At 39.6% G+C, this 15,735-nt stretch overlaps 1 protein-coding gene across 2 annotated transcripts in view; it reads right to left on the bottom strand.

Annotated features, from left to right (window-relative positions):
• LOC147706445 (uncharacterized) overlaps positions 1 to 15,735 on the bottom strand; it is a 151,898-nt gene that overhangs the window by 90,133 nt on the left and 46,030 nt on the right. For both annotated transcript variants that reach the window (XM_086929083.1, XM_086929082.1), the window contains exon 4: positions 4,061 to 4,154. In XM_086929083.1, the coding sequence (XP_086785209.1) occupies positions 4,061 to 4,154 (94 nt within the window). The remainder of the gene's footprint in view (positions 1 to 4,060; positions 4,155 to 15,735) is intronic.

The raw sequence follows: 15,735 nt of genomic DNA on the forward strand, positions 1-15,735 counted from the left end.
GCCCACATGGAGATCATTTCAAAACAACTTCTTACAGATGCTAGGAACCGTCAAAGCAGGTTTGGTCAGGGACTGCTAGCCATCAAAATCACATTTGTAAGAAATAGGAAATCCTCATATTAGCACCAATCAGAGACATGAAAACCTATACATTGTACCCGTCGAGGTAGAGAAATTAGAACATCACACACAAGAGAAAGTAATAGAGTATCCTTTAGAGACATCTAATCTTCAATACATGGCCCTTCAATGATGTGAAACCATGATAACTGCACCAGCCGGAGGCATAAAAAGCCCAATAAATGCATCAGCAGCATGAAATATTGGATACACCACCAGTCTAAGATCATAATATGTCAAAGAGATACCTATTAAATAAATGAACCATTGAAGGGTTTTTGCCAGGGAAACTACGCAAGTAATACTCATCAGATTCAATGAAAAAATCAAATTGTCATCTGTTAAAGGCAACAACTGATCAGATTACAGACCAATAACATAAGAGGGCTGACCAAAGAGTTATAGTTTCTTAATTTAACTATAACTGGTGAATTTCAGTGCTTTTTTTAGTTTACAATTTTATGTTTTAACTGACATTTTCACCAAACTACAACGTCCCTTTTAACTTTGTTTTTTCAGTGAATTTCTAAGGTTTTTCTTTGATGCAAAGTAGGATAGTACTACCATGCCTAACTATAACGTCACTTTAACCTTTTTCTCAGTGAATTTCTAAGGCTTTTTTAACATCAAGTAACATTTATTTTATTACCATACGTAACCATATAACACCCCTGCAGCGCACAGCATTTGGCCATACCTAAGATGGGGGTTTGCCGATGTGCATGGCCCTGTAGGTGGCCAACCCTTTGCTGCGTATGGCCTTCGCTCGTGCCTGCTCGCAAACCCCTGCGGGTGGCCAACTGGACGGTCTGTACAGTCTTTTTTCCCCCGTTCCCATGGGATTCTCGCAAGAGTCTCTTGGGAGTCAGAGCATACGCCTGTCCTCCTGCAAGACTCTCTCGGGAGCACAGTAGACTCATGCAGGCTCCAGAGAGACTACAGCTGGATCTCAGTCCCCTGAATTGTTTTCTCCAAATTTCACCACGGGGTGGGGAATCCATCATGGACCTCCCCCACAAGAGCCAGGCCCGGACTGGCCGTTGCGGGCACCGGGCAATCCCCCGGTGGGCTGCATGGGTGGGGGCCGTTTTTTGTTACAGGGCTGTTTTTGCAGCATAGCTGCAAATACGGCCCTGTATCAAAATCGGCTGAAAACCGGCACCGGCAAAGAGCACAGTGGCACAACCAACACCCCCGGGGGGAGGGGGGGGGCGGCCTAGCACCTTGCCAGTGCCGGTTTTTGTTCCCAGTCCGGCCCTGGCGAGGGTATCCCTAACCTACCTTCTTATACCTTAATTATTTTTACCTTTCACAATATGGGGACTGAGTCCCATAGTCTTGCAATGGCGGCCACATCATCATGTCTGTCTGTGTTGCAGCCAGTTAATCAGAGCGAGTGCTCCTGCAAGAGTGAGATGGCTGACAGGAAAAAAGGCCCTGGTGGTCAATCCGATTGCTCCATTATTTGAAGTTGCGTGCCACATAAATCTCGCAAGACGTCGGGTATTTTTAATATTAACTACTGGCAGCCGCCAGCAGGTAGTTATAGTTAGGACATAGTTTCCATAGGAAAAGTGTTTTGGGTGTTTTATTTTTGCTATTCGCCATTTGACAAATCTTCCCAAAATTTTCAAAACTAGTGTGCCAGTCACTTCCGCTGCTCTCTGAATAGTTTCAGGGCGATTCGTCAAGTGAGGGGAAGAGAAAAAGAGGGTTCCAAAACACGTTTACCCCATGCAATTTCTCATGGGAATTTTAAACATGATTAAATGTAAATGTAATGTAAATGTATGAAGCTTATATAGCGCATGACTTACCCTGGGGCATCTCCGCGCTTGCTTAGGGAACCCGTCCTGGTATTCCCCTGTGAGATAACCCTGGCAGGGTATCCACAAGGTGAAAGCCAGGCATCCCACCGCGAGGGGCCGATGTGGAGATTAAGCAAGCTATTGCCCAGAGTCGCAGAGTGTGAACCCGTGAGTCGAGAAGGCACCGGAGCGAGAATTATCGAGTCCGTGGAATTATTGAGCCCAAGACCCGCCGAGGCGGGGAATTGAACCCTGGTCCAGGGCCAAACTCAAGCTCCAGGTCTGCCGCCTCTAACCCCTGAGCCACACTTCTCCAGTTACAGCCCGAACTGCTTAACGAAATTACATCAAATTTAGCAGGAAGCTAGATCTTGGTCCACAAAGGGTGCTTTTTGTAATGTGTCAATTCGTTCAGAAGTTTAGGAGTTATTAAAGAAAAAAGACTTAGAGAGATCTAGGGACGCAGACACTCATCAGATCCGACAGATATCATGGTGAGATCTGATTGACTGCCACTACTTCATCTAGGAAGTGGTGGCAGCCATGTTAGGACTCGAGTCCCAATAAAATGGCAAAAAAAGAAGGGGGCAAGGTAGGAACACCCGGACCCACTAGGCCTGGTGGACCCCCGTGGGGGCCTAAATGTTTTTTTGAAAAAGGTTCCTGCGAATTCACAGAGGATCCGGGGTAAAATAAAAAATAAATAAACAACAAGCATAGTTTCCTGCGCTTGTTGCTATTAGCTCCCTCGGGTGGGCCAGGTCCCGGGGAAATTGTTTACAATTTAATTGGGGAGGGGCGCAGGCGGCCCCCCTCCCAGGCCAATGTTGACCACAGGGACCCCAACCCCGGGGCCCATCCTTTTGTAATATTGGGAGGAGGCATGTGGCTCCCCTCCCCTGGCAACCTGTGGAAGTGTCGAGGGTACAATATTACCTGATATTAGTCCACAATATTGCCAATCTCCAAAATCATCACTAAATAATGTGCTAGAGCAATGGCTCGTTGAGCGGGGAAAATTTAATCAAACACCTGGCCATAATTTTACGAGAATGAGAAAGGCCCAAGACTTTATAACTGGTCTGAGAACTTTATCAATTGTGAATGACAAGTGTTCATTAGCAAACAACAGTAAAGCACAAATTGCAATGAAAATGATTCAGCAAAATTAGCAATCTTTAACTAAAATTACGCAATATGTGACTTAAATGCTTGAATTTTCTTTTGTTTAAAATGAGTATGTTCCACCAAAATGCTCACATTTTTCTCTGAAATTATAATATATGCGCATAAATGCTATCTTCCTAATAAAACTTGATATTCCCATTGTATCTCTAAAAATGAATTGCATGCCTTCCAAATAGAGATTTATTAATAAAAACTATGAAGGTTTTGAATAGCACAACTGCATTGAATTACCACACATGCATTCGCAGTCTCCAGGATTGATGCTATGCGGAATCAGCTGGATCCTGAAAGATTTCTATCAACCATTGATCTGACCAAGCAATAGGCATAAGTGCCCCTGGCTTGTTTGACTGAAGGTACATTGTGACCTTCAAGGTGTGCTGCATCATTTACAGAGACTCCACCATACTTTTTTTCAAGGATTAGAATATTAATTGGCACCTACAGTTCCCATAGCAGCACAAGACTGGAAACCAAGAGTTGCAAGATGAAAAACAAGACAGGCAAGCCTTATCCCGCTAGCCCCATATATATTATCTCTGATCCATGCCCACATCTGGCAAGCTCACACCTTTGGCTCCAAGCAAATGAAGACACCTCCTTTGGACAACATCTTCCCATGCTGTAAGACATCCTGCCTGATCACCAGCTGCACTCCCAGATCCTCTGGAATCTCCTTTATCCTTGCAGCCACTCTTTTTCTTGCGAAGTCACCTACAGGTTAACTCTCAGATCCCATTGTACAGTGCTGTTGCGTTTTACAGCTTGGTATGATGTCTATAAATCCCATACCTCAGTGCTTGTTTGGATTCTCACTATCCCTGATTTGGCTCAGAAAACTTCCAACAATGGTCCAGAGGCCAGGAAATGAGACAGACCAGGATATTGAGGGCTGAGGACATGAAGATTATTCAATGGATTTCTCGGTCAGGTTGGGCACTTACTGTGTGTGGTTCACGCAGGGAGAGCTGGTGTCTGTGATGTTTGAAAAAGTCCCTTTTGGACACGTCTGGCACTGGGTATCCACCCAAGATGTTGCTGAAAGCACAGAGGAGAAGAGGCGTTATGATATAATAATAATTTAAAAAATAGCATCTTTTTTTATAGTATTTTATACTGATGCCTTAATACATTTTACTATTAACCTATTCAAGGGTAATCACAGGGTTAAACTGCTGTGTTGCCCTTGTCAGTATTTGAACATGAGCTACAGGTCAGGAGAGATGCCAGTGGTGAGCATTTAACTGACTGAGCTATCTTGCTGGCCTACACTGCAATGTCAGAAGGCAGAAAAGACACAAAAAAGTCAGGCTCCATGAAGGTCAAAAGGACACACACAGTACAGATGACATAGGAAAGTATGGACACATACTTGGGGAAAAAGGAGTTGAGGACATAAATAGGCCAGGACACAGTGAGGTCAAAAGGATAGAGGGCAACGAGGTCAGTAAGGATATAGGACACACACGGGTAAAAAAGGGGCAACAAATGGGTGTACATCTGTATATAGAAAAGACAAAAGAACATGTATTTATTTAGATAGGACAGTTAATATTTAAGAAAGAGACAGACTCAGAGGTGAAAGAGAGAGTTAACACTAGGAAGAATGACACACCAAAGTAAGGTGATAAAGCACATGCTCCTATCTACAATACAATACTGGAGGACTAAGATGGCAGGTGCAACCACCAAGGATGAAACACAAAGACCAGGATAACACTAGAGCAATCAATGCTGAAGGGTAAAGCTATCAGTCGTAAAATACAGTAGGTTCTATAATTGCAAAGCAGAATAGACAATACATTAAGATTACAAGTACACACTCCCACATTAAACTTTATACACTGAATCAAATAGACCTGGAATAACAAAAGTAATAATATAACAAATAAACATTAAGCAAAGGCCCGGCTTAGGGCCTAGTTCAGAGTTTGGCGGATGGGTTACTCTGTCACACATGTGGCGTACATTCCGCCTTCCTTATTCCAAGTGCATTGTAGCCTATGACCCTATGCTTGATTGAGCCATTTAACTATATCATGTGACCTGTATCACAACATCAATGGTAATGGACTCAAGACGATTCAAGGTACCTTAACTTTATTGATAAGAATATTGCTATTCACTTGAGTATGAAAATATCATCCGGGCATACAAGAGTGTATGCAGTCAAATGGAGAGATCACATTAACCACAGTTTATGGGAATTTGAAAAACAAATGTATTCAAGGCAGAATTTAGTTTTGTCAAATGGGTATATATAGCTTAGGGAACAGTGTTTCTAAAATATAATACAATATCTCATGCATAATGCGAGAATAGGAGTACACAACACAACATTTTACATAGGGTTAGCATAAAAGATATATGAGATATATGACAGATTAAAACAATGTTTCAGTGATTTAAACTGCAAATATGTGGAGTTTTTTTGCAATGAAATTAATGGATGGATATCTGTTTCAACTAGAAAATAAACATTTACGAGTGGCAGTATAACAAAATATCGACCACGAATATATTGTGGCACTATAATATTGTTGTCACAACTAACAAGAATAAAAATATCAACCTAACATACTTATAATGTAAATATATATATATATATATATATATATATATATATATATATATATATATATATATATATATATATATATATATATATATATATATATATATATATATATATATATATATATATATAAAACGAGAAATCCCTGCCAATAGCGCAGAAAAGATGGGCCACACCAGGCTGCAGTTTGTAGAATATTTGAGTTTATTCTGCAAGCAAAAGACGAAGCGTTTCGATCTCTGGTGAGATCTTGGTCACATGACCTTCTGTGGATTCCACACAACTTTTAAAGGTGCAGTACTTTTGCACCACGCATTGTGCATAGACATAAAAGAAACACTGTGAAAATGACAGTCATCTTATGTTCAGTTGACTTTGTAAATAAAGTTTCAGACAAAAATAAGTATTTACAAATAAACTTATAATTATTAATCATCCAGTTGGTTTTAGTGAGGGTTTTGGGTGACGCATAGAGGGCGTCATTATGGTTGATGGAATCAGCTTTCATTGCACCTTTTCATAACATCTTTGTGGGGTAGCCTCAATTCTTAAATCTTGTCACCATGTCATGTTTGTTTTTCTGGTACGCTGCTTCTATGCTACGGTTTCTTTTGGCGCGTAAAACCAGTCATTGAGATATCCCTGGTATCTAGGTTGTAGAGTGTCTAGATAGGTTTTATCCACCCTCTCATAGCAGATGGTGTTCTTGATTTGCCTGAGGGCCTCTTGTATGTATTTCTCCGTATCCATTACCACAATGTTTGCTCCCTTATCGGAGGATTTAATGATTATCTTGTCATCCTTTTGCAGGTTGGTAACTGCCTCCCAATGCTCCTTTCTCATATGTTTGAGTCTAGGACTGGTGTTGATGAGTTTTAAAGATCTTGACTCACTGTCTCATGGAACAGGTCTATGTTGTCTTTAGGTGTCTGAGGCACTTATCTAGATGGGGCTCTAAAGTTGGTCATTCTTGGTGCTCCTGCATCTATACCCAATGATTGTAGCGTGATGTCATCACCCCCAGGGTTAAGTGGATTGGGTGCTGTCGTTGTTGCGATAGTCTGGTCTAGCAGGTCTTGCATATCTACCAGTGCTGGGATATCTGCTATGACTAATGTTTGAGATGTGTCCTCAATGTGCTCACTTGTCACTAAATTGCTAGTTGTTACATTGGTAAGGTTACTGGCATGTAATTTAAACAATTTAACTTTGCACACAAATTGGTAAAGATCGATGCGTGTTCTGGCATAGTCTATAGTAGTGTCTGGACAGAAGCATAAACCTTGTTTTAAAACCTCTTCCTCTACAGGTGTTGTAGGTCTGCTAGATAGGTTCATTACTGTAAAGTGTTGGGCGGTGTCATCCATGACTTTTTCTTTTTGTCCTGGCTCCTTGTTCCCATGCCAGTTTTGCTGTTCCTTTCTTCTTCTGCACCGTCTTTTTTTGCTATTGTGTTGGCCCCTCTTCCTCTTCCCCCAGGTTTTCCCCTGTGGGACTGTTCTTGATTCCTCTGTATGACGCGCACCTCCTAGAAAAAGAAGAAAGCTCCCTCCTGCTTGGATGCAGCGCTGTCAGTTCTATTCCTGGTCAGAGCTGAGGTCAGTGACAGATCCATCTATGCCTTTGTCAGCTGCTCCCAGGGTTTTGTCTTTCACCATATCAGCTCAGGTTTTGTCAAACTTGTGTGCAAAAGTTAGTATTCGTCCAGTTTTGTAGTCTCTCTCGTCCCGTGCAAATTTTCTTTCCTTTCTTTCAATGACTCCCTTTTCAAAGATTTTGATTCTGTCATTGACTAGTTTCAAGGTGTTTTTTACCTCGTTCTGATCTGGATTCTTTCAATCTCCTCCATTAGTGACTGGATTTGTTGTGTTAATTAATATGCACGTCCCAGGCGTTTTTAATTAACATGTGCAGCATGTTTTTAGAGCATGTATTGGTTTCTCAGTCCAATCCTTCAGTAGTTGTGGCTTAGGGCGGTATAATGTGGGGATAATGAAGATCCTCAGTCCTCTTGGGATTCTGTTAACTTCTAAGTAATTTTGTAGGGACGTTGCCCCCACCATCGGCTTGTCTCTTTCTTTCTTAGCCTTTCCAGTTGATTCCCCATTTGTTTCACAGTTGAAACTTCAAATGCCATTTGCTGTTGGCTGACAGTGTTCCCACTGGTTTCGGCGTTTCTTTTCTTGAAAATCATGTTTGCTGATGCTCCTCTTTCTTTCAACCATTCTGCTGCCATTCAAACTCCGCTCATACAACAGTCGAGTTGGTTCTGACTTCTGCAGCCTGCGCTTCGTAATTCGTTTACGTGCGGACTCTGGCGTAACTCTGTCCCGCTTGTGGGCAAAGCTGAGCACAAGCGGGGGAAATTCAATAACTGGGCAGATATACTGAGAGACGAGCCTCTCTCGGGCGATTCAGGAAGAAAGTTCTGTCCTCTCACCTCGCTTATCGATCGTTCTCCTCGGCTCCCGGTGTTGTGCCGACGTCCTGTGGAGCTCCTGCTCCTTACGGATAAGCTTTGTAGAGTTATCGCCGGCGGGTGTGTTCTTTGGGTTTCCAGACGTGGGTTTTGGCCGAGAAACACTCCTCTTCCTGGCGAGTGAGGGCTTGTTTAGTGGACGCCGCCGCTATATATATAGCTCTCTCTCAAAGTGAATACCTTTGGGGCTGGAGCACTTTCATTAAATCTATGGCTTTATCATGTTTGTATGACTCTTCTTTCCATAACAGTTCTCTTTAAAACTTAGTCCAACACCATGCAACACCCCGAGCTGGCAGACCGCTATTGCCAAACCTAATATATATATATATAAAAATTATCAAGCTGGCGAAACAAAAAACTCCTTAGTGAGAATGAGTATAAGTATTTAAAGAATGATAATCCTACTGTACCAACAATATACTTTATACCCAAAATACATAAGGACAGCAAGAAACCACCGGGGCGTCCTATTATCAGTGCCAAGAATAGCCTCCTAGAAAAAACATCAGTCTATGTGGACTTTTTCCTTCAAGATTATGTCAAATCATTAGCGTCCTATGTTAGGGATACAAGTGACTTTTTAAACAAACTAAGGAACTTTCAATGGAACTGTGAATACATCATGATGGCAATAGATGTATCATCATTATATACCAGCATAAAACATGAAGACGGCATCGAAGCTGTGGAATATTTTTTGAAAGACAGAGAGCCTATTGTCCATCAACACAGTGAGATGCTGGTGGCGATGATCAAATTTTGCCTACATAATAATGTATTCATGTTTAACCATCTATTATATTGCCAAACACAAGGAGTAGCCATGGGGGCTAGCTTCTCCCCAAGCTATTCATGCCTACATATGGGCAAATGGGAGAAGCTAGTCCTAGGTGGAATACATGGTGACACTGTGACAGCGAAAGTTAAAGTGTGGCTAAGATTTATAGACAATTTATTCGTAATCTGGCATGGAACGAGTGGGGAAGCTGAAGATTTCTTGTGTGAGTTGAACAACAATGATATCAATTTAAGATTTACTGCAAAAATAAGTAAAACTAGGGTGAGTTTTTTGGGTACAGAGGTATTTGTAGATAACAACACTTTACAAACGACACTACACCGGAAATAAACGGCAGGAAACTCCCTATTGCACGCCTCAAGTTCACACCCACATCACCTAGTGAACAGCATTCCCTACGGGGAAATGCTAAGGATAAAGAGGATATGCAGCACACATGGGGAATTACAACTAGCCCAGAAACAGAGCAAAGAAAGATTCCTAGCCAGAGGCTATACTAAACAAACTATAGACAGAGCCATAGCGAAAACAATGTTAGTTGAGAGGGAATCTCTATTGGTCAGTAAAGCAGAACGCGATAAACAAGATACTGAACATCAGGCTAGCCAGCCAAATATGGAGGAAAATAATTTTCGCTTGATCCTAGGATATAGTAAACAACATAAGACAATACAGAAAATTATTCAAGATGAGTGGCCTACAGTGTTGAGTGACCCAGTAGTAGGACCCCTGCTTCCGCAGAGGGTGTCCATTACCTACAGTAGATGTCCTTCTATGAGAGATTGTCTAGTTGTTTCAGATCCAGAAATTATTGGCAAACCTACTTGGTATCAAAGCCTAAAAGGTTTTAAAAGATCTCCCACATGCAAAGCCTGCACACATGGTATAAACACAAAGACATACCTCAGTCCCTTCAAAGCTAAACCTTATATGATTAATAAAATGCTGAATTGCAAAACAGAATTCTCTGTATACGTGTTAACGTGCCCATGTGGGTTAAACTACGTGGGCTCAAGTAAACTACAGGCACACGTTTGAATACTTCAGCATCTACGAGCCATCAAGAATATGGACAACACCTACCCGGTGGCTCGGCATTGTAAAACATTTCACGGGTCGAACAATAAAGGGTTAACATATTACCTTATAGACGCAATTCCCCCCAATAGACGAGGAGGGGACCGTGAGAATAAACTAAGGAAGTTGGAGACGAGGTACATTCTGCTGCTGGATTCAAAACATCCGCATGGATTGAATCTTACAGAAGATTTGTACACTTGTCTATCTTAGTTAAATATGAGGAGAAATAGCTTGGAAATAGGGACAAGACAACCAGTCACCAGATCTTTCAGATTATGAGATTAATTTGATATCCCATAGAAAAACACACTTAAATTAAATCACCAGATATATATGAAGAACAACATTGTGTTTTAAGTTGTAAATAATGTATATATGCATTTTTATGACCAAAAGGGGTAGAAAAGATTTTAAAAACTATAAATATCTTATGAATGTTTTTTTAAACAAAGTTTATAAATGTTTATAAAGGTGATTAAATATAATTATTTGATGTTCAAAAGGGATACCAAGAAAGATCGGTATAGATAGCAGCAAAATACATGTGGGACATTAAATATAGAAAATAATGATACAAGCCGAGGTATAATGTTCATAGATAATAGCTAGTGCAAAGAAGTTCCATGAATAATATATGCAAATAATGAGCAAAATTAAATTATGTATGTGGTAAGGATATAATGGAACGTAGAGTTTGAAATCAAAGTAACTGTTGATAATTTGGATTGTACAATATGAGAATATCAAATTAAATGATTCTTTTAACTGCACTATCACTTATAAGCACTTTATCGATAAATTTTGACATGGTAATTGGAGAGACAAGTAATATAGTCAAAGCAACAGGTTAAAGGGAGAATGTATTTTACAGAGATTTAAAGTATAAAAAGCTAAATGAATTGCATTTTATAATTTGTGAAATGTTGTGTGTAAATCTTTAAGGCGTATTTTAAGTATATTTTGTACAGCAACTGACAGCCTTAACCGATGTTACATTCCAAGTATTATACGATGATTGTAGTATGTTTTCCATGTCCATGGCAAACAGTTACCACGTGATTCACATTTTTTGAAAGCACTGTCACTTTAAAAAGCCTTCATGCCTAAATGAAATTGTCGAGTGAACAAGCGGCGTTCGCGCCGCGAAACGCGTCTCTGACATCTGGCTAAAATAAAGAAATAAGCAGCACGATAATCCTGGGTCCGTGTCCTGTTTGGTTCCTGCGCATGATTGAAGACGTGGCTTCTAATACAGGATTTGTGATATATATATATATATATATATATATATATATATATATATATATATATATATATATATATATATATATATATATATATATTACCTACTGGCGGTCGCCAGTAGGTATATATAGTTAGGATTTTTTCTCTATGGGAATTTTGAAAATTCTATGTCTAATAACTTTGGCGTTTGTGGAAGGAATTGGCTGAAATTTTCAGGAAAATGGAACATTTTGTTTCTGAGCAGCCCCTGACAATTTGGGGGGGTTTCATCAAGGGGGGGCCGAGAAAAAAGGGGGGTCCCAAAACGCGTTTTTCCCATGTTAATTTCCATAGGGCGGTTGGCCTCACTTTTAGCTCGAACGGCTGAATGGATTTGCACGAAACTTGGCAAAATTGTAGGGACTGTTAGCCCGATGTGCCTTTGCTAGGTCTCAATATATGTGCTCCAGTGGATTTTGAGTAATTTAGGTTCAAAAAAAGATATATATCTGGGCGGAGCCTAACCACACATCTGATCTGATTGGCTGTCAGCACTTCATCCAAGAAGTGTTGGCAGCCATCTTGGGACCAATATACATGATAGCACCTCATTAAAAAGCATTGTAGTTAATAGAGGGTTTTAGGACTTTAGTTACATTATAAATCATTTGTTGATGGTACCATACTCGTTTTAGGAATTGTGGTGGGTTCTAAGGTGATTTTACCATGTGAAAAAACCTTCTGCTGTGATATCATGAATATTGTTTGAAAGAAAACTAATATCTCAAGATTTTCCCACAGTGGTTTGGAAGGGGATCTATAAGCTAAACTGAAAGCATATTTTCTGTAAATTCACATTATCTTTCTCAGTCATGTGAAAATGAAGTCTGACATTCTCAGTAAAACATGTACATCCAACAAGGACAGAGACTGTCAGTTGATTCCTTTGTGTTCTACTGCAGCCTCCTAGAGTGTTCTAAAGAACAACTAGAGCGCTAACAGTCCTACTTATTACAAAGGTATGGCACACCTGAAGCCATCTTGATTGGAATAAAGTGGTAACTCTTAAAACATTTAATTTAAAAAGAAACAACATGAGGGGGTATATTTTGCCATAGAAAGTATGATTAGTGCTGCAGAATGAAAAATTAGGGCACATTTTGAGTGACTTCTCAAATCCTTTTCTATTTCATTAAAACATTCTGACATGCAGTCTCCCAAAATGGCCACCAGAGACAAAAGAGCCCAAATGTAGCCCAAATATCACCTAGATGTAGCCCAAGTATAGCCCAATGACAGAATGTTCCAGAGTGTTCTAAAGAACAACTAGAGCGCTAACAGTCCTACTTATTACAAAGGTATGGCACACCTGAAGCCATCTTGATTGGAATAAAGTGGTAACTCTTAAAACATTTAATTTAAAAAGAAACAACATGAGGGGGTATATTTTGCCATAGAAAGTATGATTAGTGCTGCAGAATGAAAAATTAGGGCACATTTTGAGTGACTTCTCAAATCCTTTTCTATTTCATTAAAACATTCTGACATGCAGTCTCCCAAAATGGCCACCAGAGACAAAAGAGCCCAAATGTAGCCCAAATATCACCCAGATGTAGCCCAAGTATAGCCCAATGACAGAATGTCCCAGAGTGTTCTAAAGAACAACTAGAGCGCTAACAGTCCTACTTATTACAAAGGTATAGCACACCTGGAGCCATCGTGATGGGAATAAAGTGGTAACTCTTAAAACATTTCATTTAAAAAGGAACAAAATGAGGGGGTATATTATGCAATAGAAGGTATTATTAGTGCTGCAGAAAGAAAAATTAGGGCACATTTTGAGTGACTTTTCAAATCCTCTTCTATTTCATTAAAAAATTCTGACATGCAGTCTCCCAAAATGGCCACCAGAGACAAAAGAGCCCAAATGTAGCCCAAATATCACCCAGATGTAGCCCAAGTATAGCCCAATGACAGAATGTCCCAGAGCGTTCTAAAGAACAACTAGAGCGCTAACAGTCCTACTTATTACAAAGGTATGGCACACCTGAAGCCATCTTGATTGGAATAAAGTGGTAACTCTTAAAACATTTAATTTAAAAAGGAACAAAATGAGGGGGTATATTTTGCCATATGAATTATGATTAGTGCTGCAGAAAGAAAAATTAGGGCACATTTTGAGTGACTTCTCAAACCCTCTTCAATTTCATTAAAAAATTCTGACATACAGTCTCCCAAGATGGCCACCAGAGACAAAAGAGCCTAAATGTAGCCCAAATATCACCCAGATGTACCCCAAGTATAGCCCAATGACAGAATGTCCCAGAGTGTTCTAAAGAACAACTAGAGCGCTAACAGTCTTACTTATGACAAAAGTATGGCACACCAGAAGCCATCTTGATTGGAATGAAGTGGTAAGTCTGAAAACACTCAATTTAAAAAGGAACAACATGAGGGGGTTAATTTTGCCATAGAAAGTATGATTAGTGCTTCAGAAAGAAAAATTAGGGATCATTTTGAGTGACTTCTCAAATCCTCTTCTATTTCATTAAAAAAATTCTGACATGCAGACTGAAACATGCACTTTGAATACCAGCAGCAGACGTCCCTGGTGAGCAGTAGCTTTACTACAGTGATCTAATGTGCAACTAGAGTGCTAACATTCAGAATTTATGGCAAATGTGTGACACATCTGAATGCCTTCTTGATGGAACCAAAGTAAACAAGCATTGAAAATGCAATAGATCTCGCCCTCGTTTAAGTTAAAGCCATTCTGTTTGTAATGAGGTGGCTTTTTAGCTTTGCTTTTATTAGTGTTTTTTCAACTTTCATGTAAATAACATGCATCTGTATGCATATAAGTATATGTATGCATGCATTTATGTTTGTATTTATATAGATATACAGATGATATATGTTTATATATGTATGTATATATATATATATTCACTGAAAAAACCATAGGTTATAGACCATATATAGTTAGGAATTAGCATTTACAAAACCTTGAAAATTCACTGAAAACACCATAGGTTATAGACCATATATAGTTAGGAATTAGCATTTACAAAACCTTGAAAATTCACTGAAAAAACCATAGGTTATAGACCATATATAGTTAGGAATTCGCATTTACAAAACCTTATTTTACTCACACAAAACCATTGAAATTCCATATATAGTTAGTTGCACTAACTATATATCGCGCACCCGCAATCCACTGCTGATGATGTCACATATTACATCATTCATGACATGGTCAGTGACATCACTGATGACATCACTGATGACATCTCAAATGACATCACTGATGACATCACTGATGACAACATCCAGTGACTGTATGTTTCTGTAAAGTTAAAATATGTCTTACATATTGAAGAATGAGTGGATGTATAAGTGTCTGGATGAAGGATTTAGTAGGTGCATGACTGACTGTATGAGTGAGTGATTAAATGTGTCTCACTGAGTGCATGGGTTAGTGACTAAACTGTCTTAATTTGTGCATCATTATGTCTGTTGTTCTGTAAACTGTTGCATGTGTTGATAAGTAGCTATATGAGTAACTATATGGGTTATTGATTGGTTGCCCAAGTATTTGTATGGGAGACTGAGTGTGTGTGTGGGTGGCTGGGAGGTGTATGACTCTGTGCATAGATGTGTGAGCAGTTGATTCACTAGATGTATGGTTTCAAAAGTGCATGTGGAAACAGCTGTATGGGCGGTTGACTGTGTGCATGAGTGTATTGGTGAGTGAATGGATATGTCAGTGCTACATGTCAAAGTAAGTACATATGTAAAACACAGTACATGTGAGAGTTGACATATATAAATGACTGTGCATAAGAGCCAGTGAATGTGTGAGTGGCTGTATGGATCATTGTCAACTTGTATCAGGGATTGTATAAGAGAGTAAATATGTGTTAGTATATGTTTGAATAAGTAAAGTTTGTATAACTGTATAGTTGAGGAAATGGAGGTGTGATTGATTCTTTGCATGACTGACTAGGTGTGTGAGTAACTCCATGGATGAGTGACAGTCTGTGAGTGTCTGTTTACACTGATTGTATCTAAGGTTATATTAGAGTCTGAAGAGGTTCATCGTATTATCACATGAATGATATCATCAGTGATGTGATCAGTAATGTCAAATGAGATGTCATCAGTGATGTCATCAGTGATGTCATTTGAGATGTCATCAGTGATGTCATTTGAGATGTCATCAGTGATGTCATCAGTGATGTCACTGACCATGTCATGAATGATGTAATATGTGACATCATCAGCAGTGGATTGCGGGTGCGCGATATATAGTTAGTGCAACTAACTATATATGGAATTTCAATGGTTTTGTGTGAGTAAAATAAGGTTTTGTAAATGCGAATTCCTAACTATATATGGTCTATAACCTATGGTTTTTTCAGTGAATATATATATATATATATATCCAAAAAGCCGC

The sequence above is a fragment of the Lissotriton vulgaris genome, chromosome 7 (assembly GCF_964263255.1).
Source record: "Lissotriton vulgaris chromosome 7, aLisVul1.2, whole genome shotgun sequence".
Taxonomy (NCBI): domain Eukaryota; kingdom Metazoa; phylum Chordata; class Amphibia; order Caudata; family Salamandridae; genus Lissotriton; species Lissotriton vulgaris.